The 25932-nt window shown below is 29.4% G+C and overlaps 2 protein-coding genes across 3 annotated transcripts; one reads left to right on the top strand and one right to left on the bottom strand.

The window, feature by feature from the left end:
- The first annotated feature begins 1911 nt into the window (after positions 1-1911).
- Positions 1912-24844, top strand: Eps-15 (Epidermal growth factor receptor pathway substrate 15). Of its 2 annotated transcripts, XM_029302154.2 has the most exons (14): positions 1912-2207; positions 2770-2814; positions 2904-3137; positions 3218-3490; positions 3838-4059; positions 4552-4712; positions 4803-4962; positions 11900-12145; positions 13242-13304; positions 14329-14672; positions 17336-17525; positions 17655-17777; positions 18710-19021; positions 22664-24844. In XM_029302154.2, exons 1-14 carry the CDS (start codon positions 2181-2183, stop codon positions 23357-23359), a joined length of 3096 nt encoding a protein of 1031 aa, XP_029157987.2. In that variant the 5' UTR covers positions 1912-2180; the 3' UTR covers positions 23360-24844. The 2 variants fall into 2 exon arrangements, with proteins under 2 accessions (XP_029157987.2, XP_029157988.2); XM_029302155.2 differs by lacking the exon at positions 13242-13304.
- Positions 5069-11110, bottom strand: LOC146721654 (uncharacterized). Its single transcript, XM_085486466.1, has 8 exons — positions 11077-11110; positions 10645-10828; positions 9213-9381; positions 8867-9140; positions 7444-7643; positions 5685-5866; positions 5427-5582; positions 5069-5259 (listed from the first exon to the last, which is right to left on the bottom strand). Exons 1-8 carry the CDS (start codon positions 11108-11110, stop codon positions 5088-5090), a joined length of 1371 nt encoding a protein of 456 aa, XP_085342592.1. The 3' UTR covers positions 5069-5087.
- Positions 24845-25932: the final 1088 nt, after the last annotated feature.

The following is a 25932-nucleotide window of genomic DNA, read 5'->3' as shown; positions in this document are numbered from 1 at the left end:
AAATAAACGTTTTCCATCTTTTGTCCTAATATTTGTGCAATTTAAATACACACATTTATCGTAAAACCGGTGTTTACTTGATATTGTAAAATAAAAATAATAATTAGCACCAACACCAAAAAAAAAGAAAATTAAAAAATGCGAAATTAAAGAAAACAGGACACTAACAAATAAACAACTAACACTAAAATAATCTTAATTAAAAAACTAATTATAGTTAAAATTAATATGAAAGAAACAAATATACTAAACACGCGTACACAACACGTAAAATTTATTTATTTCAAGGAAAAACAGCGTAAAGCGATCTCTATCGTATTATAACTCTGAGCGTATTATGCGATGCAATCTGTGGCACAGCGAGTGGACTGATTGTCGTATACAGATTGCAAGAAACATTTGAACTAAAAAAAATTGAATATCTAAATTATGTGTGTGGGCGTTTGCATTAATAATTAAATTCCTTGCAGAATTAAAAAATAATTTATTTTGTTCCATTACAAAAAAAATTATCAAATAATGATATATTGATTATTACACATTTATACACATAATAACTTATTTGAAAAAAGTGAAAAAAAAATCTGAAAAAGGCAGGGGTTTGAACTTGAAATGTCCACGATTTCAGCTCGTCATCTTAGTTGCTCGGCTACGCATGCTACTTGACGTTCTTTTATACCGGCATGATACATTAGGCATGGAAACTTTATAAATAATTGTACATTATTGCACGTTGACATTGCACTTCATATTAATAGAAGCGGCGATAAATATTAAATATAATATAATATATATTAAAAATTACATTCCAAAATCCAGGTGGTCGAACAATTAATCGTTCTTTTTATTTTAATTAAAATAAGATTTATATATTTCATTACACATATACATATATATATATATTTTAATAATTATATTTTAGTTTTTATACAAATTATATAAATACATATATATATATATATATATATATAAATAAAGAGAAAAGATCGCACATATACAGAATGAATACGTGATACTGTGTTAACACGAAAATTATGGGCGTAGCACGGACTCGCACCAAATACAAACTTTATCGACCCTGCCAGAAAATGGGTGTGCAGTTAGTTCCGATATTAAAAACGGGTGCGAGGGGCGCTTCAAGCAGTCCCGTAAAAACGGTAACAGCCAAAACGCCGGCCTGGCCGCTCTCATCTTTCTCTCTGCTATTAATCTGTGGGTGCGTTCCGTTATGCACTGCAAGTACTGACAGTACTACCAATAGCGTTCCGATATAGATAGCAGTGCACTGCGAAAGTACTATCATGAGTATATGACGTCATTAATTTTGACGTTATTTCCTGTTGCGATTACTGCAACCGGCGAGGTAAAGCACTCGCAGTAATCAAGATGGCTACCTCCATGTGTACGATGGAACTAACTTTTAAATTCCATATCTGAATATAATGATACAATATTTTTAACGTAATTTTTACATTTTATTCTAGGTATTTTAATTTGTCGTCTCATTTCATTTATTAATTCCATTTCCAAATCGCTTTCACTTGATGACTCACTCGAATCATATATATTCTCGATTAAATTATATGTAATTAATGCAATAATGGTATTATCCATTTCACCAATTTTTCATTCGATGATTATTAGCGAAAAAGGTTAGTTAAAAGTCTGCTGAAAGCGTAATGTAGTGCGTTCCGTTTTACTATTTTGCAGTAGCTTCAAAGTGCACAAAATTAAAAAGGAACGCTGTCAACAGTACACTTGCATGACGTCATAGTGCCAGTACTTGCAGTGCATAACGGAACGCACCCTGTGTCGATACCTTAGTCTTCTCGAAATAGGGAATTAATTTTTTTAAGTCGGTAAATTCGGAGTTTCTCCTTGTCACCGCGAGAGGACTTCGACATCTAGTTAGGAGTTTGGAGTTTGGAGTCTGCCCGTTCTCGTTTCCGCTTCTGTCCATTGTATAAGATATTTTCGTAATAAATTCTTCTAACCGGTCGCACGCAAAATCGTCGACCCACGAATCCATGATCGAAATAGCGTGATAATAACAACAATAATAATAATTCGAAAAAAATACCGGTGATATAAAATATTCGTGATATGCTTAATGAAGTAGTTGAAAATCATATGCTATTGATTGGGTGTCTGATTGGTTAAGCCGAGTGTTTAATGCAAGCATGGCCGCCCTACCGTCACCTACGCAGGTACATTTGTCATTTTCATGGATTTTACGGGAGACGTATCGTTATTCCGTAATAATATTCGTGCGCGCACCGAAAAGGTTTCTTGCCCGAAATTTTTTCATAATCTGCGCCAAATTATCGCGTTCCCTTGTCGCTAAATTTTCGCTCTTTTTATCAGGATGTCTTGGCTCCGATTTGATGGCGGAGTTGTATATCATTTTACATATATCTACAATAAATTGTTACTGACCCGGAAAAAAATATTCCAATATTATGCGCGATTTTTTTTATTTTATTTTTTTCATTGATCTTATTTGACAAAAAAAAATAAACATTTAATATAAATAATAAATTGCTTGAAATTTTTATAAGTACAATGATAATTTATAATAAATATAACTAATTTGTGAACTTAATATATAAAATTGATAAATTAATAATAAATTTTTTGCTATTCTGTTATTTTCTTATTGAATTATTTGTATACATTATTTATTATTTTATTTATTTATTATTTATTATTTAGTTTTATTTTCTGATACAAATAGATTAATCAGAAAATATGAATGCCATTCTTTTACAGGTGGCTGGAAGCCATAGTGCGATCTACGAAGCTTATTACAATCAGGTATATAATCTATAATAAAAGAACAAATTATTTTTGTAAGATGTAGCAAGCAATTACAATTATATAAAAATATCATTTATTGCTTGTAGGTTGATCCGAATGGATATGGACAAATCGAAGCAATGGATGCTGCTAGATTTCTAAAGAAATCTCAGCTCAGCGATGTGATTCTCAGCAAAATATGGGACATGGCGGATCCACAATCACGTGGTTTCTTAGATAAGTCTGGCCTCTTTGTAGCTTTAAAACTGTGCGCATTAGCTCAGACAGGAAAGGACTTGAATATGTCTAATTTAAGTCTTGAATTGCCGCCACCAAAAATGGTAAATTTACCTGCTGGAAATTACATGTTGGTTATTTAACTGGCATAAATGCTATATATAGGATATTTTTTCTTTATCAGGGAGACATTCCAGTTATTCCTCAGAAAACTATTACTAACGCTCTACCAGTGATAAAATCTATCAACAATGGAGATTGGTCGATTAATCCTACAGAACGGGCAAAATACGATCAACTTTTTGATAGCTTACAGCCATCTAATGGATATATTTCTGGAAATAAAGTAAAAGGTGTTCTTATGGATAGCAAACTTCCTTTAGATACTCTTGGAAAAATTTGGGACTTGGCAGATATGGACAAGGATGGTATGCTGGATAGACATGAATTTGTAGTTGTAAGTATGTCGCTAATAATGTTCTAAAATTATTGGAATTAACTAAACATTTTTTACATATGGACTAAATAATTTTTGCCTATTTTATGTAGTATTATTTCAAAGTGTAATTTATTTGAGCAATTATTGATTTTTTGTTGTATATATTGGAATATACTTTTTATATAAAAATGTACTTTCTGTATTGTTGTATTGTTCATTTTCTATAGCAAATATTGCTGAGTTTTTATATCAAATAAGGATAAATATTACTTATATTCAATGTTACATCTTTTTTCCTATATTCTCATACTTGACTGTGATTGATCGATTTCTTATTAAGGTAATTTCTGATTGTTATTATACAGGCCATGCATCTTGTATATAAAGCATTGGAAAAATATGCGATACCAAGTGTACTTCCACCAGAATTAATGCCACCCGGTAAGAGAAAAGAGATTCCTAAGGCTAAATCTCCTGTACCAATGGGCATTGTAGCTTCAGCATCACCATCCTCGCAACCACCACCAATCCCACCTTTACCAAATGCGACGGCTGTAAAGAACCTGACTGGATTAGACACTATAAAAGTATTTATCTCTCTTGGATTTTAATTAGGGTGTATACTCCTTGGAAAAATGGAAAATCTAGAATTTTCAGGAAATTTTGTTTTTTACTTTGAAAAATCCTGGAATTATCATAGAATTTGATTTGAACTTAGGGAATTAAAAAAAAAATGCCCCTTTGATTTTAAAATATAGTTTTAAAGAATATAAAATTTATTAGTTTTATATAAAGTATATATTAAAATATATTATATTTTAATATAATATTATATTACATTATTTTATTAAAAAAATACTTCATTTATGTTAAAAAATTATGTATAACATGTAAACTTATTTCAAAATTGTATTCTAAATATTATTAAAATACTTCAATTTTACTTGGAATTTTGAACAAAAGTACTTGGAAAATCATGAAATCCTCAGGAAATTTATTTCTAAGATTTGAGTATACACTCTGTTTAATTTAAAAATAAAAAACACGTTACATTTCTAAAATCTTTTACATATTTACAGACAGGCGCACGGCAATGGGTTGTTTCGATCGAGGATCAAATAGTGGCGGAGAAGTTGTTTTTACAAGCTGATCTAGATAGGGATGGATTTGTCTCTGGCTTGGAAATCAAAGACGTCTTCCTACAAAGTGGACTTCCGAATACTGTATTAGCGCATATATGGTGAGAGAAAAAGTGCGAAGTTCTATAACAATTTGTCGAAAATTAATAATGATGATCATAATAGAGATGTATTTAATATCGAATTTACAGGAGTTTATGTGATATTTCTCAAAGCGGAAAGCTGAATAAGGAACAATTTGCCTTAGCTATGTGGTTTATTAAGCAAAAGCTCAATGGCATGGACTCTCCGATGAGTTTAACTCCTGAAATGATACCACCTTCTATGCGAAAAGTTGGAGAAACCATTGTGGTAAGTTATTCAAATATTTTATTTAACAATAATATTTATTAATTATTTCTGTGTGTGTGTGTGCGCGTGTATGTTTGTACATTTTACAAATTATTGAGTGGTTTAATTTGCATCGTTACACAATTTTAATGCATTGTGTATCGCATCCGTCCTTTGAACGCTCTCCAGAACATTATCAAAACTACAATAATTATGAGGACAGCGCCAATTAAAATAATATAGTGATTTACTTTGACTTCTACTTCTCCAGTCACATTCAATTTGATTATTCCAATAATTTCATTATTTTGCCAGCAACTAATAATGGAAAGAAATTTTTTACTATTGTCTACAGATTTTATTAATAATTTTTATACAGATACAATATTTAAGAAAAAACTTAAATTGTGGAAAATTAATTTTCCCAAAAATGCATCATTATTTACAGCTGGCTCTTTATTGGGAGAATTTTAAATTTGATTTACCTATATATATTAGCGTCGTCAAACTTTAACGATTCAAAGACTATATGTAACTGGGAATTAATATAAATTTTTCCATTTGATTGAAGTTTGATACGAGATGGAATTATTGCTTTATCACCAATCCGCCAAACAATTGGGATATCCGTATTCAGATTTCTAAAGTATTAATAAAATTAAATATTTTTTATTCTTATCATGATTGAACAATTTTTATAATGTGAGTTTTTATATTATATTGACATGTAAGTTTTATATTACCCTGGACAGATGAGTTTGAGCCTTTTCTTATATTTTTCATAAATTACATTATGTGTGATTGATGGTAATGATTGAGGCATTCCTTGAATTATAGAATATATACCGGCACTATTGTTCGCACTTTCAAGAATGTTACCCCTTTCATCGCGCACTTCAAATATCACGTTACTATGGCATTTTTTCTACATAAGAATAAATGTATTTTATTTATATTTATTGAATTTTTATCAAAGTTTCTGGTTCCTTATTGTAATCATGTTAATTAATAACATCAATCAAGAAAACATTTTTTCCTTGCATGTTGCATAATACTTTCCTTTTATACTAAAAAAGTTTTTTCTATACTACTTTTTATTTATAATATATAATTTTATTTGATAAAATATTCTAAAGAGTGAAAATTTTTCCTCTTCTCGATTTATGAATTGGATAACAAATTTTTAATTTTTAATTTTATTAAAAAAATTTTTTTATCACAAATAAATTTTATCATAAAAGATTTTATTGTAAATCTGTAACACATGTAAATTGTATTTATTTATGTAAATTAAAAAAGTTTTTTGACACGTTTTATTAATTTACTACTCAACATGAATGATGACATGTAAAGAAATTATTTTTTTTCTTGACATGTAAAGAAAAAAATTCATACATTATATATATGTATATATAAATATAACATATATACAGGGTGTCCCATAATTCGCGAACCACCGCGAATGGGCAGATAGAGCGTGTTAAACTAAATAGAAAAATCCTGTATCATTTTGCGATATTCGCAATAATTATTGAGTTATTTATTAAAATATCTAAACGAATAAGCAGGTAGAAAGCATTATTTGATCGAGAGGCGGCGTCATGCAGCGAGCGGCGACCAATGTAGTGGCGCCGAAAAGTAAGATGATACTTTTGATACTAAGCGGCATATAACAAATAAGTCATTTGACATGCACACCGAGTCCGGCCTACCGCTTTCTACTCGCTCATTCGTTTAGATATTTTAGTTAATAACTCAATAATTATTGCGAATATCGCAAAATGATACAGGACTTTTCTATTCAGTTTAACACGCTCTATCTGACCATTCGCGGTGGTTCGCGAATTATGGGACACCCTGTATATAATATTACACACACACACACAGACACACACACACACACGCACGCACGCACGCACGCACGCACGCACGCACGCACGCACGCACGCACGCACGCACGCACGCACGCACGCACGCACGCACGCACGCACGCACGCACGCACGCACGCACGCACGCACGCACGCACGCACGCACGCACGCACGCACGCACGCACGCACGCACGCACGCACGCACGCACGCACGCACGCACGCACGCACGCACGCACGCACGCACGCACGCACGCACGCACGCACGCACGCACGCACGCACGCACGCACGCACGCACGCACGCACGCACGCACGCACGCACGCACGCACACACACACAGGGTGAGTCATTTTAATCAACGCACGTAAATATCTCGTATAGTAAACAAGATGGAAAAAAATGTTTCAAACAAAAGATTTTTGACTATGAGGGGAACGTAATATATATATATATATATATATATATATATATATATATATATATATATATATATCTATATATATTATATATATTACATTTCATACATACATATATATATATATATATATATATATATATATATATATATATTACATTTCAATACAGTTTAGGAGAAAGAACCAGGAGTTTTAATAAATAATTTAATGCAAATACCTTGCAGTAGCGTCTCATAATTTTAGTGCTTCTATTCTTAATAATCGACATTAATTGTATTTTTTTTGGCACAAGACTCGATTTGCATGGTAATTTATTTTTAAATAACAATAATGCTGTTTTTAATTGAACTTCCGAGTTTAAATTTACTAATGTCGTTTGAATATCCTCATGCGTCTGATTCTGTTCATATTTTTCAGCTTAAAGTAAAATTAGTATAAAAGAGCGAAAAAATTTTCTCTTTTTATTTACTTTCACATTTTCTTCAGAGGGTCCCATTTTAAAAAGTTCACACAAATTACCTTTGATAAAAGCATTTTAAAGAAAAATTGTTTTAAAGAAAAGTTATAGAATTTTTTCTTTAAAGGGCGAGTTTCAAGGTCATTTGAAGGTCATTTATGTTTTTTAAATGGAGCCTTAATTTTTTTTATATAAATTGATTACATAATGAAATACATAATTCATTATTACATAATGAAAAACATGTTAGAAAGAGAGAAATCGCAGAGATGTTTTTTATCAAAAAAGTTAACAATACAGTTAACCTACTTAAAGACACAGAATTTAAACATCTATGACAAAATTATAAAGGTCGTATAAACTCTACATACTCAGTTTTTGACGATCCTAAACGATAAGATGTGGTTTCAATCTTTCAAAAGTTCTTTCAGAAGTTTTTTCAAATGTTTAAAAAAAAATTCCGATATAATCACATTGTTTAATAATGACAACAGTGTCAACTAACTGCGCTTTTATTAAGAAAGTATGTAAATTTTAATTTTTGCGTTTAACATCAAAATGTTTATCTGTATTAATCTTAATTAATTGTATCATTCTAGTTTTTCACTTGAAAAGGACCAAAAACAGATAGTCGAAACGTTGTGGAAATAAAATAAAAAGTTTCTTTGGCTAGTTTGGGTCGAATTTAATATATCGTTCCTATTTTATGATATATTTCACAATTTATGTAAAATTATGTATAAAACTAAAATATAAAATATCTTATAAACTATTCACTTTTTGGTCATCTTAATCTTATAACTTTTTATGTCAAAAATTACAAAGAATCGCTTTATATAAAAAAATTAAAATAATTCTATTTAAAAAATACAACAAAAATAACCTTCAAATGACCTTGAAAATCGTCTTTTAGGGAAAAGTCAGCATCGTCAACTTCTTTCCCTCGAAAAAAATCGATTTATATAAAAAAATTAAAGTAGTTTTATTAAAAAAAAAACAAAAATGACCTTTAAATGACCTTCAAGTGACTTTGAAAATCGTCCTTTAGGAAAAAGTCAGTATCGCCATTTTTTTTCCTCTCAAAATCCTATAAATTTTGTTCTCCAAAATGCATTCAAAAGATAAAATTTGCGTGAATTTTTCGAAATGGAACACCCTGTATATTTGTTAATTAACAATGTACTTTCGTTGACGAAATATATTTCATTCGCTGATGTTTCTGAAAGGGAAATAGTACAGTAACCATATCGAAGCTTGATTCCAACCGCATCACACACAGAGCAGGGATTCCAACTTGTCCAAACAGTGTAAACCTTTAGTTTGTAATTTAACATTTCGATCGACGCTGCTTCTGTGATATTTGAATGTAGATCCTCCGTCCTGCTGTCGACATGTAAATGATGAGCCGATCCCACAGTATCTCCCATTTCACACCAATACACTCCCTCTTGCTCTGACTTTAAAGAAGGGATCTTGTTTTTGCACCATCGTATTTGTACATCACACTTGTACATGCCTTAAATTTATACCTTGACGTTATGCATGACGATGTATTGGTTGTCTGGTGAATTGAAAATGTTATTGACATCTTGTACTATATCTTTGACAATTGCACTTGTAATGCTGCTATTGAAATACCACTTTAGCAAATTAGCCATGCGCACCTCTGCAGGTGCGATGCAAATTTGACACTTTATACTGTAAATTATATCAGTAGTAAAGTCTTTAGTTTTGTCTCGTATACAGGAAGTCCCATTTTAATGTCCCACCCCAAATGACTTTTATTTTTGATTGTAGAAGAAAATATTTAAGAAATTAAAGGTGACCTTTACGTGACCTTTGAGCAACTATTCAAGGTCAAACTAATGGCACCATCTTATGTCCAACTTTTGTCTAAAACATTTTCTTCTACAATCAAAAATGAAAAAGTTATTTGTGTGGGGTGGGACATTAAAATGGAATCCTGCATTATTATTTATTATAAATATTTATTCAATGTTAATTATCTATTATATACAGGGTGGTTCACGTAACGGTTACCACGATTTTTCGGACATTTTCACCAGTTTAAAAAAAGTTTATACAGTGAAAATCAATCTGCTTTATGCAAGCTTTAACATGCAATAAAAAATTTAAAAAAAATTATTTATATAAACAAATTAATGTTACCTTGAATTTTTTAAATGGAACCATCATATTTTTTTACATAAATAGATTCCTCACAATATTCTGCATAAAAAATTATCAAGATGGTCAAAAAGTAAATGGTTTACGAGATATTTTATATTTTGATCTTATAAAAGTGGTTTTCGTAACGATTACCACGATTTTTAGAGCACTTACAATAATCTGACAAAAAATGTCATTAATCAGAAATTTACCATCGTAACTAGGCCAGTTACTAATGATAACAACGCCGTTAGAACTGGTTTTAGTGAACTTTCTCGAACCAAAGAATTACGTTGTAGAAGCTTTAAAATTGTTGATTTTGAATTGAATCGTAACATAAAAAGTAAAATTGTAAACAATCATTAAATTATTAAATTGTTAAATTTGTTGACGGTTACAAATTGGTAAATTTCTGATTAATGACATGTTTTGTCAGATTATTGTAAGTGTTCTAAAAATTGTGGCGATCGTTATGAGAACCACCTTTATAAGATTAAAATATAAAATATTTCGTAAACCATTCACTTTTTGACCATCTTATCCTTATAATTTTTTATGCAGAATATTGAGAGGAATCAATTTATTTAAAAATTATGATAGTTCCATTAAAAAAATTCAAGGACATTAATTTGTTTATAAAAAAATTAAAAAAAAAATTTTTATTGTATGTTAAAGCTTGTGTAAAGCAGATTGATTTTCACTGTATAAACTTTTTTTAAACTGGTGGAAATGTCCCAAAAATCGTGGCGATCGTTACGTGAATTATCCTGAATAAATCTTCTTTGAGAGTACGTTATGGATGTTCCTTCTAATGCTACGAGTGCATTCGGATAGATGATCCTCTCGTTCCCTATATTTGCATATGTTTCCTTCAAACATTTATAATAATTTAGCCATTGTTGTTTATGTAATCGTTTTAAAGATTCGTTAGTTCTTGGATATTCATATTCATCGATATTTAGAAAAATTTTACTACCTGATTTACAGAAAATTATATACATATATATATTTTTAAAAAATTATATACAGAATTATGTACAAAAAATTATATATATACATGTTTTAAATTATTTATGTACATAAAATTATATTAAAGTACTTACTTTGTTTGCCATGAAATATATCACTAATCTTTTTTCGTAACTCTTTATCTAAATTTAATAAATTTGGTCGTTGTAAAATTAAAGATACGTTACTTAAATAGCAAATTAACACAGACAATACGTATATTTTCATATTTGCTATTTTGCAAAGTCATTGTGAAGTTATTCGTGATAATAAAACATCGATTTTTTTTATATTTATGTGGCTAATATAATACTAGTGTTGGGTAATAACTAGTTAATTAATTAAAAGTTAAAAAAAAGTTAAAAAGTTAATAACTTTTAACTTAGCTTAGTTAAGATTTCAAATTTATTAAACTCTTAAATTTATTAATTTTTAACTAGTTATTTTGACCTTAAACTTATTAACTTTTTTCTCTAAGTTGAATTTTTTTAATCTTTGAATACCATTATTGGTTTTTTATAAGTTATAAACGTATTATTTTTACATTAAAGTATTATTAATTTTTATGTTTATTTGTCATCAATTGTAATTACCAAAACTATGTTTCTATATAAAAATCAAAATTTTTTGTTATTTGTTATAAATTTTAAAAGAATTAACGACACAAATTCTAATTTAATATAAATAATATAATTACATTTTAATTTATCTATGTAAAATTATTATTTTAATTATTAATCAACAACTCGTGGATTATTACAATTAAAGAATCATACTTAAGAATCATACTTAAAGAATCATACACTTAAGATCATAATTTGAATTAAGTTAATTTTCTGAAATCTTTGCAATTTGTATCTTAATTAATAATTAAATATTAGGACTCCTGGGTTCTCGCTGCGGCCATGTTAGATTGTGATGTCACACGCTGAAAATTCTTAGATGTGCTATTTTTAAATAAAAACAAAAACTATTCTTTCCCTGACAGTTAATCAAGAACTCTAGATAATATTCGATAACATGTTTTTATTTATTGCAGGAAAACAATAACATATCAGGTTACTCAAATCCAGAGCTAGATATGATAAGTAAAGATATAGCAGAGCTTGTGCGCGAAAGGCAAAATATGGAACAGGATATAGCGCAAAAGGAGGCAGATATTAAGATAAAGAACGGAGAGATCAAGAGTCTTCAAAGTGAATTGGACACACTTGCGGCGACCTTGAAACAGCTGGGAAATCAAAAGGGTGAGGCGCAGAAGAGATTAAATGACTTGAAAGCGCAGGTAAACAAAACATTTTGTTAAAGTATATCGATTATTATTAGCTTGCTTAGAATGAATGTGCGCTTTTCACCGTGCACAACTATACTTGTATAGTGCATATGCAGTTGTTGTTTATACATAAGATGTTCTATTTTAATTTTATATGTAATCGAATATCTCCGAAATGGCTGCTTGTGAGAAAATATTTCTAATGGAAAAAGTTCAAGAGATTTCAAGAGAATAATAAGTTGAAAATTTTGAATTGTTTAATTTCATTTTTTTATTTATTTTATTTTAACTCTTTTTAAGATTATTTGAAAATCAATCTACTTTTTTTTAAATAAGACCACCTTAAAAAATTATAAAGGTGAGTTAGTCAAAAATTGAATAGTTTATGAGGTTTTATAGTTTATATAAAATCAAATTATAGTATAAAATATTTCGTAAACTATTTACTTTTTAGCCATTTTTATGCCAAATTTTCTGAGACATCGATTTATATAAAAAAATCAAGATGGTTCCATTTAAAACTAGATTGAATTTAAATGACCTTGAAAAATGATCCTAATTAAAATTCAAGATTATCAACATTTTTCTTTCTCGAAACTTTTTAATTAAAATGGGATATCTTGTATATTGCTTTTTTATGTGTTAAACTAATAATATATACAATAAATAGATCAGAAAATTGCACTTTGCACATGCCAATATGTTTTGTTGATATACTTATATAAGCATAATAGATCACATTATACATATAAGTACTCAGTACTTACAAAAATTATTAAAATGGTTATATTTATTTTATTATTTATTCTATAATTTATTTATTATTTTTTATAATTATAAATTTTTATTTTTGTAATAATGTATTTCTACATGTTATAAATGAAATACTGGTTTATATGCGCAAATATAAATTAATAATCAACATATCTTACATAATTATGATTAATTATCAAATTGAGTGATAAGCTTGAAAAGAAGAAGAGAAGAAAAAATCATACGAAAAAGAGCATATTGCATTGAATATTTATTTATTTTATATCGTTTTTTCGTTTTTTCGTTTTTTTATGATTTTGTTTTATTATGTTTCATTATGTTGTTTGGCTGGTAGAAGGCTGAAATAGATAGAGATTTGAGTGAAATCGAAGAGAAGATACAGGAAGAACTGAAAAAGGTATATAAAAGATACAAAGAAAATAAAATTGACATTTTTTATATGCATAAAAATGATACTGTTATAATACGAAACATATATAGATAACGCTAATGCATTATTAGTGCTTTGCAGGCATGCATGAATAGTTGTTGCACTTTATCTTTTAATATACTCAAGTAAATAAAACGTAATTATAAATAATTTAATATCGAAATATATATATTTTTATATCATTTTTATTTTCATTTTATTATGATTGTATAAATATATATAAAATCGTAAGAATATATATAAATCGTATATAAATTGTATACAAAAATATTTTGACCATATACTAAAACATATTACATACACACAAAAGCATATGAGTTAAGAATATTCTACTTTTGAAACTTTCGCCGCCATTGAAATCATCTAAGGCAAAAGGCTTCAAGATGGATGCCGTGTGGTTGAACAGCGTAATGCCTACGTTTCGCAAACGTTGCAGTTTGCATCTTCACGGCTGAGAGCTTTGATACTGAGCCTTCTTGGGTTGTGATCCTTATTATATTGTGTAGATGAAAAACCTCCCATAATATATATAAGGATCACAACCCAAGAAGGCTCAATATCGGAGCTTTCAGCCCTGAAGATGCAAACTGCAACGTTTGCGAAACGTCGGTATTATGCTGTTTAACCACGCGGCATCCATTCGGAAGCATTTTGCAGTTAAGATTATTATTATTATTATTATTATTATTATTATTATTATTATTATTATTATTATTATTATTATTATTATTATTATTATTATTATTATTATCATTATCATTATCATTATCATTATCATTATCATTATATATTATTATTATTATCATCATTATCATTATCATTATCATTATCATTATCATTATCATTATCATTATCATTATCATTATCATTATCATTATCATTATCATTATTATTATTATTATCATCATCACTACAAGTTTTTATATGTTTTATACATTGAATTTACAAAAAAAAATTGAAAGAATTTTTTATGAGTAATAATCTTTATAAGGTCGACAAGCTCCGTCAACAAGCTGAAGAGCAGGAGTTGGTTTTAAAAGTTCAAGAAGATGAGTTGAACCTTAAGAGGCAAGAACTTGAGGGATTGCGGCAAGAGGAACAGCAATTGGAACAGCAACAGAATAAAAACAGGGACCAACTGAACGAGCTGACGAAAAAGTTGCAGGACACTCAGTTAGAGATCTGTCAGGCGAAGGCGAAGATCACTGATCTGCAGGAGCAGCAACGTCAAATGAGCGATGTCATCGCACTTTATGATTCTGCACTTGCTTCGGGAAATCCTGATCTTGTACCTGATACTAGTCTACGATTTGTACCCGAGATCGAAGATATAGAGTGGGTATTGTGTTTCATTTTCATCAAGGACTTCCGCATTCCCGCAAAATGCATAGGATAATTTTTATTTTTACATAGTTTTTACATATATATGGCGGTTCTATTTAAAAAAACATAAATGACCTTGAAAACTACTTTGCCATTGAAAAGTAGTTTTCAAGATCATTTAAAGGTCATTTGTTTTTTTTTTAATGAAACCATTATATGTTTTTATATAAATCGATTCCTTGCCATTTTCCAAACTTTTCAAATACATACAAATACATAGGAGATATTTTGCTTTTCGGCTAAATTGGCTGCTTTTTTTATATGTTGTAGCTTAGGACTTGACTAATAAAAGATTTAATAGTCTCAAAGCTAAATTAGAGCTAGTTAGATAGTTACTTAAGCTAGTTAGATAGTTACTGACAATTAAAGGTATCCAACTGTCACTCTCGGATTGTAATGAAACTTGGCACACTTGTAAAACTATATACACTTGCAAAATAATAGACACGTATTTTTTTGTATCGGCGGAGAAGCGATTTTAAGGGCAAAAATACCCCCTTGTAGGTGTACATGGGGTGGTTTACACGTTATAAACACATTCTTAACGATTTTTTTTAAACTTGGAAGTATATGGGGTTTTTAAGGTTATAGAATTCGAATCTGTCATTATAATTTAAAAATATAAATAGGCTGATTAAATATGATATTCATACTTTGTGAGTAAAAATTTTTTTAATGAAATTGAGACGATGTCAATGAAAATGGACATTTTTTAGTTTTCGAGGCTGCTAAATTAAATTTATTAAAAAATTAAAAAGATACAAACATTTCGATAATGTATACTTTGACGAGTTTTTATTAAAAATATCTACTCGTTCATATTAGTTTGGGAATTTACTGGCAGTAGCTTTTGCAATAGTGATAGCTTTTAAATAGATGTCATGCACAAAGATTTTGTACATCAAGCACATCTCATCACAGCTATGTCACTACACAAGTCACATGCTGGTCCATAGTTTTTAAAGCAATCTACTGGATTCTCAAATTCAGGTAGTGTGTTTTGTAAATAACAGCTTTTGTACCATGCATATTTTATGAGACTTAGAAATCTAGGGGAAGAAAACTGATTATAGATGATAGATTGAAGCTGAATGATATTGTTTCGCAGGTGTAAATTTATATCATAATCATGAAGAACGACTATGTCTGACAAATGTCGGAGGAAATTTTTCCATGGCTAGAAGAAAAATACATTGAATGGTTGGATTTTACCTGTTGTGCTTGCAGGTATAGTCAAAATTTTAGGCATTTTATTTGTTTCCGTGATTTCTTTGAATGTTTTAGAATTCTGACCACTTCAGTAATAACTCAAGTTAACTTACATAAACAAGTACTGAAGTGGTCAGAATTCTAAAACATTCGAAGAAGTCACGGAAACCAATAGAATGCCTAAAATTCTGACTATACCTGCAGGCACAACAAGTAAAATCCAACCACTCGATGTATTTTTTTCTTCAGGCCATGGAAAAATTTCCTCCGACATTTTTCAGACATAGTCGTTCTCCATGATTATAATATAAATTTACACCTGCGAAACAATATCATTCAGCTTCAATCCATTATTCATAATCAGTTTTTTTCTTCTAGATTTCTGAATCTCATAAAATATGCATGGTACAAAAGCGGTTATTTACAAAACACACTACCTGAATTTGAGAATCCAGTAAATTATTGCTTTTAAAAGCTGTGCATCAGCGTGTGAATGTGCAGTGACATAGCTGTGATGAGATGTGCTTGGTGTACAAAATCTGTGTGCATCTATTTAACACATCTATTTAAAAACTATTACTATTGCAAAAGCTATGCCAGTAAATTCCCAAACTAATATGAACGAGTAGATATTTCTAATCAAAACTCGTTAAAGTATATATACATTATCGAAGTGTTTATATCTTCCTAATTTTTTAATAAATTTAATTTAGCAGGTATAAATTTATATCATAATCATGAAGAATGACTATGTCTGACAAATGTCGGAGGAAATTTTTCCGGAGGAAATTGTGCAATTTAATTCTAACGAAAAAATTTTAGTTTCGTTGGGATAACGCACTGTCATCCGCGATTTGGCTCTTATTGCCTGTCTTACACTTTAAATTTAATTTAGCAGCCTCAAAAACTAAAAAATGTTCATTTTCATTGACATCGTCTGGATTTTGTTAAAAAAATGTCTTTTACTCACAAAATATGGGCGCCATATTTGGTCAGTCTATTTGTATTTTTAAATTGTAATGACAGATTCGAATTCTATAACCCTAAAAACACCATATAATATCTTTAAGTTTTAAAAAATTGTTAAGAATGTATTTGTAACCCACCCCCTATACACATACAAGGGGGAGTTTCTGCCTTAAAATCGCTTTTCCGCTGATACAAAAAAAATACGTATTTATTATTTTGCATAGTTTTATAAGTGTGCCAAGTTTCATTACAATTGGAGAGTGACAGTTGGGTACCTTTACTTGTCAATAATTATCCAACATTTAGCTTTGAGACTATTAAATCTTTTATTCAGCAAGTCAATCCTATGTATTTGGTGTGGGGTCCTTTATCTACTTTTTTACGATTATGTATATTTCTATTATAATTACAATTTTTATATACATGTAAAAAAATAGGTACGAAACAACAAAAGATACAGACGAAATAAGGAAAGCGAAAGCTGACGCTTTCTCTGATGGAACCGGAACTGCTACTTTAGATGGATTTGGAGATCAAGATCCTTTTGCAACGAATAAAGCCAAAGAAGCATTTAGCACATTAACATCTGATCCATTTGAAAGTGCATTCACTGCACAGCCATCTAACGTAAGTTCTCCTCTAATAATGGGTAATTCGTACGACGATATTTATTCCTGTTTAATGGGTATTCATAGAATTAATATTTATTCTTATTTTTATCAAGTAAACATTACTAATAAAAATCAAAATTTATAGGGTAATTTCACAACGGATCCTTTTACCGCATTTGACAATACTGGTGCGGCTACAAAACAAGATCCGTTTGATCCGTTTGGTAGCGGAAAGCGAGCCGAAAATAAAACACCTGTAATTGCGACAGTATGTAAAATTGTTATGCCATTTCTATGAATAATATCCCATTTTAACTTACACAGCAAAATATTTTTTGAACAAGGCATTTTAGAGAAAAATTTTTCAGAACAAAAGTTATAAAATTACGAGAGGGAAAAAAGTTGGCGCTATTGACTTTTTTCAAGGTTATTTGAAGGTCATTTGTTTTTTAAAAATGGAACTACTATAATTTTTTTATATTGATTTCTTATAATATTTACATGAAAAAGTTATCAAGATGGTTAAAAAACGAATAGTTTACGAAATATTTTATATTTTAGTTTAACATAATGTAATTTGCAACTAGTAGCTACAGTACTGTACATACAACTAGGTGTTTTCTTTATACCAATTGATTTCTTTCGTTATTACGTGCATCAAAGTATTGAGATTAAATTGAATATTTTATGAGATATTTTATATATAAAATTATGTTAAACTGAGATGTAAAATATATCTTGTAAACTATTCATTTTTTAGCCATCTTATAACTTATAACTTTTTATACCACAAATTGCAAGGAATCGATTTGTAAAAATTGATTCTATTAAAAAAACAAATGCCCTTCAAAGGACTTTGCCATTGAAAAGTGGTTTTCAAGATCATTTGAAGGTTATTTATGTTTTTTTTAAATGGAACCATCATATATTTTTTTATATAAATCAATTCCTTGCAATTTTTCAAATTTCAAGGGCAAAGTAATTTTCAAGGTCATTTGAAGGTCATTTCTGTTTTTTTAAAATAGTATCACTTTTTTTTATATAAAAGGAAAAAATTACTAATGCCAACGTTTTTTCCCCTCGAAATTTTATAATTTGTGTTTGAAACATTTTTCTCTAAACCGGGACGTCCTGTATAGATATTTTTTATTTTATGAAAACAAAAAACAAAATAAGACACTAATTCAATTTTCTGTTCAGAACACGAAGGATCCATTCGGCGATGATCCTTTTGCGAATCTTCACGCGCCTACGCGTCCCGAAAGCCCTAGTCCTGCTCTTCCACCGAAGAAGGCGAAGCAACCACCTCCGCGACCAGCCCCGCCACGACCTAGTCAAGGTCCTACTGGTCCGTTAAGGGCCGCGCCAGCCCCTCCAACGCCTTCGCCTACACCGGATCCATTTGCGAATGCGAATTCGGATCCATTTAGTGTTCAGCAAACGACGATTGATAACAATAATAGTTTCACATCCTCAACCGGATTTGCTGATTTTTCCAATTTCGATTCTAAGGTATGTATCTAACATTTGTTTTATCATTTTCAAATAGATTTTAGTGTTTTGTTTCTGGGTTTTTTGTATTTATTTCTGCTGTAATTTTTTTTTTTTTATAATAGCACATTGTTGAATTTTTATTAGTTTTATTAGTATATTGTTTAGTAATTTGACACACACATACACACAAAAGTCGTTAATTAATTTACGCCTATTAGATACATAACAATGTTCCTTAATGAAAAATAAATCGAAAAATTCTCAATTTTTTTTCTATGATGATCAATTACTATTTTATAAGTAGATTTGTTAAAATAATTCCTATTTTGTTAAACACACATTACAGAAAAAAAATAATTCAAAACTTATTTTTCATCAAGGATATTTCATCACTATCTATTTAACGATCTAAATAATTAATTAATGCGAGCAGGCATACGAATATTACCGAATACTCTGTAGATATGATTACAATATAAATGACAAACAAATTATATCTATGAATTTAAAAACAAATATTTATATATTTACTACATACAGTGAGAGTAACAAGTACAATAATTTTAACAAAAGCTTTGTATAACTCCATTAATTAATTTTCATAAAATAATGTACGCGTATGTCGCAATGTTTCGCTTTAATAATATTTAGAAATTTAAATTTTTATAAACACAAATTCAGTATTTTTTTTCATGTATCTTTTGTACAAAATATTAATAAAAATTCAGAAATTGATATAGAATAAATATGTATATACAGGGTGAGCTATTTTAATCAACGCACGTAAATATCTCGTATAGTAAACAAGATGGAAAAAAATGTTTCGAACAAAAGTTTTTTGACTATGAGGGGAACATAAAATGGTTATTGATTTGATCTTGTATAATTATTTAAAGGTCATGTAAAGGTCACCTTCAATTTCTTAAATGGAACCTGTTATTTTTCATTACATATTTTTATAGCTTATTTAGAGGTTTTCCAAAAACCTCTTTAATAAAGTGTTTGATGAAGTACTTTTCAAATTATAAAAGTTTAAAGTTTTTTACAATTTTTTGGCATAAAATGTAAAATATCTTGTAAAATGTTCAGTTCAAACGAATGATACTATCTTATGTTCCCCTCATAGTCAAAAAACTTATATATATATATATATATATATATATATATATATATATATATATATATATATATTATTGTATATATTGATTTATTCAAAACATTATTAAGGTCAGTAACTCAAAATTAAACATTATCATTGGAACAAGAATCGAAAAAATCGCAGAAACAAGAGAAAAAAGAAAAATTATAATATTAAATTTGTTAATATAAAATATCATGCATTGCTAATAGAGCATGAGTTATGATTCAAAGGATAATCGACAAATACTGATTAATATGAAAGAGATTGTATTAAAAAATATAGAATATGAAACAATCATCGAAGAATATTTATGAAAAATAAATATATTAATAGTTAATTAATTATTTAAATCTTAAATTATTTAAATAATTAATTCTATTTAATTCTACAAAATCTAGAAATATAAGTATAAAAATAAATACTGATACAAAATGAATTTAACATTGATTAATAGTATCGCGCACAATTTTTTGTAAAATTAAGAGATATATCATGGAAAATGGGTTATTAAGAGCCAGACGCGGCTAGCGAAGCGTAGATTTTTCTTCTAATGGATATTTGTTAATAAATTCTATAAATATGTTTTGGTTTGATTGGACTATCATTAGCATGTAAATCAAGTTAAAGAATTCATACGATGACTTTTAATCACCTTCAGAATTTAACTCGAGCGCCACCTCTCGGCAGATAATAGAAAAGTAGCAGTATCTTGCTAAGGAAATCTCTTTAATCTGGTCGTTCGGAATTGACGTAAAAAGATGATTGTAGACGATTATAGATGAGTAAAAAATAGTTCTGCTGAAAGTTTAATAAAAGAGAAATAAAAATAATACTAAGGATAAAAAGAATATATTGCTGTGAAGAGTCTAATACTTAGCAATTCGCTAAGACGAGGAACAATCTCTAAATTGAGATTTGAATTCCTCTTCCCTTTACTCCCCTAAATTGATGTAGACGAGAAAAATATATCGGTCCGAAAAAATTCGCGATTCAGCCGACTTTTTCGAACCGATATATTTTTCTCGTCTACATCAATTTAGCCGAATTGTTAAGTATTAGGCTCTTCACAGCAATATATTCTTTCTATCCTTGTTATTTACGATAAGAACGTTTTATTAATATTATTTGGTATAAATAATACTATTTATATATAACTAAATAATTATCGAATTAAATGTATTTTAACCTGAATTTAAATTATGATAAAATATGGCAATTATTGTTTTTTAATTATCAATAAAATTGAATTTCGTTTCGTAATAAACTTGAATAACAAACACAACTTCAGTATCACAAAATATATACATATAGCCATATATACATTAAACATTTGGAAACGTAGTTTTTTATTGATAATTATTGACTTTTTTACAAACATTTATCATATATGTTCTAATTGTATTTAATTTGTTTTATATTTAGGTAGAAGCTGCACAATTTTGAGTTTACCTGCCATTAAGCTGCCTTCTGAAGTACACACGTTGCCTTTATATTAATTTGTTTATTTATTATCTTTCTTTCTCTTTATATTATATATAATGTCGCAAGTTTATTTATGTTATTGTTGTATGAAAAACATTAATTATATTATTATTATTCTCTTAGCTTATGGCTTCTGGGTCCTCACCGGCCATGTTGGATAGTTTTCGAAGTATTTTTAGATAGAATTGAGAAAGTTATTTTGTAAAAGTATCTAATTACAAGTTGACAATTACCAACTCTAAAAAATAACATGTTATAGTTATAATAACTTAAAAAGTAACGAATCGTTACTTTTTAGTTGCTTTTTTTGCACTGACTATATTATATTTTAATTATAATAATCTTATGTATTTCAAGCTTTGCTAAATTATATATTACATACTTGATTATGTGCTATATTATTTTATATGCAATAAATTACAACTATTTTAAATTTAAAATAAAAATATATTTAATATATATATATAATATATTAAATTAATAATTTTATACATATATTAAATATATTAAATTAATATAACTTCTTCTAACACAATAATTAATATTATTTACTTAGAATAAAAATTGAGATTTCGATTTTTCAATTAAAAAATTCATAAAATTTCAGACGAAGTTTTAAATAAACTGTTAAATTAGTTACTAGTTACAAAAAAATGTAATTAAGTTAAGTTACAGTTACTTCTCAATCTCGTTTTTAGAATTATTTTAGAATCTTATTTCGAAATGTTCATCTAAGAATTTTTAATCTACGCTTTCTCGCCTCTGACGTCATAATCTAACATATGGCCATGGCGAAGATCCAGGAGTCTTTTATGTAGAAGATATTCGAGTCGCGTCAACGATTCCCAAGATTTTTTCTTGTCAATTATTTTTAGACTCGAACGTCAAACAAACAAAAAAATTACAGCATATTTTATACAACGCATGAATAAATTATTAATCTAGCTAGCAGCCAAGCGATGACCGACGGGATATTCTCTTCTATTCTACCTTTTCAGTAAAAACAAAACTGACCAGTGACAAAAAACCTGCTTCAGCCAGAACCGGCGCCTAATCGGACCGCCTCGTCGAGACCAACAGATAAAACGCGCGTAGCGCTGGCGCAGCTGAAGCTGTCGGACTTCACGGAGGATCCTTTCCGAGACTATCGTTACGAGGACCCCTTCAATATAGCGGACCCGTTCGCCGACGAGACGACGGAGGACCTGAATGCGAACAAGGACGGGGTGGATCAGCATCAGACCAGGACGGATCAGCTCTTTGATTTCGGGACAAATAAAAATGTCAAAGCAGCCTTTGACGGCGACTTCACGAGCACCTTTCCGCTGGCCAATAGATTCAAGATCAACAAATTCGACGTCGACTTCGGGAAGGCGTTCTCCACTGACAACAGAAACGTCCGGGGCAACGAGACCGATTTTCCCCAGATGTTCGCCAAGGTTAAGACGCGAACGATCGATCTCGACGAAGCGTTCTCCGCTAAGAAAACTATTATCACGAAGCACGAGTCTAATATTTACAACAACGACGAGGTGAAGCCCGCGAATAATAATTTCGGCAGGATTTGGAACGGGAACAACGTGACCGAGCTGACGGAGGAGGAGCAACTGGTCTGGGCAGCGAAGCAGAGTATAAAAGCGGAGGAGGAGAGGCTTAGGCTTAAAGAGAAGGAAGACGCCGAATTGGCCCTGGCCATCGAACTGAGTCAGCAAGGAAAACGGGGAAACGTTTGAGCGCTTCGGTATTAAAGCTACACTATTTCTTTGTATTACATCTCGTGAAAATCTCGTTAAATTGCATGATAAAGTTTTGCATCTTGTAATAAAGCTTGCACTATTGTGTATTAGCATCACGTATATATATATATATATATATATATATATATATATAAAAGCGAAATGTAGAATTGCAGGCTATCAGATTGACAATAAAAAAAAACGTTGGATATAAACATTTAAAAAAATATATCCAAGAAAAGAGGAAAAAGTTATTATGGGTGTTAGCCAGAGTTTATTTTTGGTTTTAAATATTATTTGTCATCATTATTATTATCAAAATCTTCCCAAATTGACGTCAAAATGATGTATGCTTGGGTTTCAGTGTTTTTTTTCAAATGATTATTATCAAATAAAATAATTATTTACAAACTCGATAGATTTATTTTTATTTTTATTTTTTTTCATTTTTCTTGTGCCTTTTTGTATTCTTTTTTTTGTTTACAATAATAATTTATAAACTTCATTTAACGTTTGTTGTGAAACACTGTTGATTCAAATGCGACACACACAAGTCACAACTATAGATATACGAACGATAATAGATAAAAAAATATAATATATAGGAAATTTATGTTATACAAGTTTATTGAATTATAAGTGAACGATAATGTAATATCACTCGATGCATTATCAAATAATGTAAACATTTACATAGTAATCGAAAATGGATATTATGAGATATATCAATCAATATTCATTGCTGATTGCACAGTCATTTGCCATACGAAAATTTAAGCCACACTTTACCAGTTGTAACTTTGTGTAAAAAAAAGAGATGAATAAGTAAATATTACCATTGTTGATGAATGAAATGTTAATGTCTACGACAACGCCGTTTAATTCAATTTTCGGTTCAATAGAATATAGGTTCCAAAGAATATAGTGTTCAGAGAGAGATGTGTGTTCTATGCGAAAAGAAGCTTTATTTGATAGAACTTGAAAACCAAACACGAAAGATCTATCTATATCTTGACTAAATTGTAGTATCGTATAATTTCAACAACGACTTTATATTTTATATGATTATATATATATATATATCATTACAATATATATTAAATCACGATAATTCTTATTACGTAAGTTTCTATTATTATGTCATAATTGTTTAGTTATAAGATAGTATATAATACACTATGTGTGCAAGGATATACTCTATTATAGGATATATCATCAATAATATTGATGCAAAAGCAAAGTTATATATCTCCATATCCAACATTACGTGAATCTTTATTCAAATTTGCATATATTTGTTATGTAATTTTATTTTTATTTCATATATTATTATTGATATAGGTGTTAACACATATGTATGTGTGTTCATGAGTATGTGTATGTGTATACTCATTACTTATAGATGTAATTGTAGATACTACTACATTATAGGTACACATTAAGATTTCACCAAAATAAATGTATAATACTTTAAAAAAAAAAGTTTCGTTTTAGTTTATATGCATTTACATAATTCGTTCGATATTTCGGTTCTCTCTTTCTCTCAAAAAGAAACAAAAACTAAATCATGGAACAAATTGTCTGACTATCTGTCATATATGTTTTATTTGATTTTACAGCTTCATTACTCTCATATGCGACAACAGCGTCATTAATAAATATACATATACGTATTAACTTAAGAATATGTAATTTATACACACACATTGCGAAAATTCCAAAATAGTAAAGGACTTTTTGTTTTTTAAATGGAACTACACTGGTCAAAAAAATTATTGCAACACGCAATTAATATCAAAATTTCGCGTTCCAAATGTATGGATCATATATTTTTTTCATACATTAGAAGAGGAAAATGTCGAACTTGCGATCTTAAACCACGTTCACGTAAACGTCTTTTAATTGTTTGATCACTGATTCTGTGAGGGAGATCTTCATTAGCAATTTGTCGCGCAATCATCGTTGGTGTGCGTCGAATATCGCTAATGCTGGTGATAATTGCACAAAAATGCATAGATAACTAAGATTCAATAAACAGGCTCTGTAATATAAATATAAATCTAAATTGTAAGAAGGCATGAAGAGCCAAACGGGGATGTTGCTATGGAAACAAATCGTGCACAAGGCACATATTACTCTTGGTGTACTAACCAAGACTTTGAAAATTAAAATAATCTCTTACTTGAGATTTTATTTCAAAAACCCCTGGTCTGAATAGCTCAATTGGAAGAGCAGTTGCCAGGCAAGCGAAAGGTCTCGGGTTCGATTCCCGATTCAGCGACTTTCGGATCTATATTTTTCTCTCGCATTTATTTATTTATTTCGGTAGGGGGGTCAAGGGGTTCTTGAAATGAAATCTCAAGTAAGAGATTATTTCAATTTTCAAAGTCTTGGTTAGTACACCAAGAGTAATATGTGCCTTGTGCACGATTTGTTTCCATACCCATATAGCACCGATTGTTACAGAAAGCTTTCAGAAATATTTCAAAATCATTTCGATGTTTCACATTTCATGTGCAACATTTCTGACAGAATTCTGCAATATGTCATATGAAATGTTGCAACAGAAA

The sequence above is a fragment of the Nylanderia fulva genome, unplaced genomic scaffold, assembly GCF_048542155.1.
Source record: "Nylanderia fulva isolate GAGA-0341 unplaced genomic scaffold, ASM4854215v1 Scaffold435, whole genome shotgun sequence".
In the NCBI taxonomy this organism is placed as follows: domain Eukaryota; kingdom Metazoa; phylum Arthropoda; class Insecta; order Hymenoptera; family Formicidae; genus Nylanderia; species Nylanderia fulva.
The sequence above is the reverse complement of the archived record's forward strand: the minus strand, read 5'-3'. Positions and strand labels throughout refer to the sequence as shown.

What these genes read in the sequence shown, in the direction of transcription:
- LOC146721654 (XM_085486466.1), bottom strand. Translation starts at nt 11,110, where the DNA reads ATGACTTTGCAAAATAGCAAATATGAAAATATAC. An exon ending in TTAGAAGGAACATCCATAAC is followed by an intron (nt 9,382 to 10,644) that starts GTACTCTCAAAG and finishes TATAATTTACAG; the next exon opens with TATAAAGTGTCAAATTTGCA. An exon ending in GACGACGCTAATATATATAG is followed by an intron (nt 5,260 to 5,426) that starts GTAAATCAAATT and finishes TTCCATTATTAG; the next exon opens with TTGCTGGCAAAATAATGAAA.
- Eps-15 (XM_029302154.2), top strand. Translation starts at nt 2,181, where the DNA reads ATGGCCGCCCTACCGTCACCTACGCAG. An exon ending in ACGAAGCTTATTACAATCAG is followed by an intron (nt 2,815 to 2,903) that starts GTATATAATCTA and finishes TATTGCTTGTAG; the next exon opens with GTTGATCCGAATGGATATGG. An exon ending in CTGGATTAGACACTATAAAA is followed by an intron (nt 4,060 to 4,551) that starts GTATTTATCTCT and finishes ACATATTTACAG; the next exon opens with ACAGGCGCACGGCAATGGGT.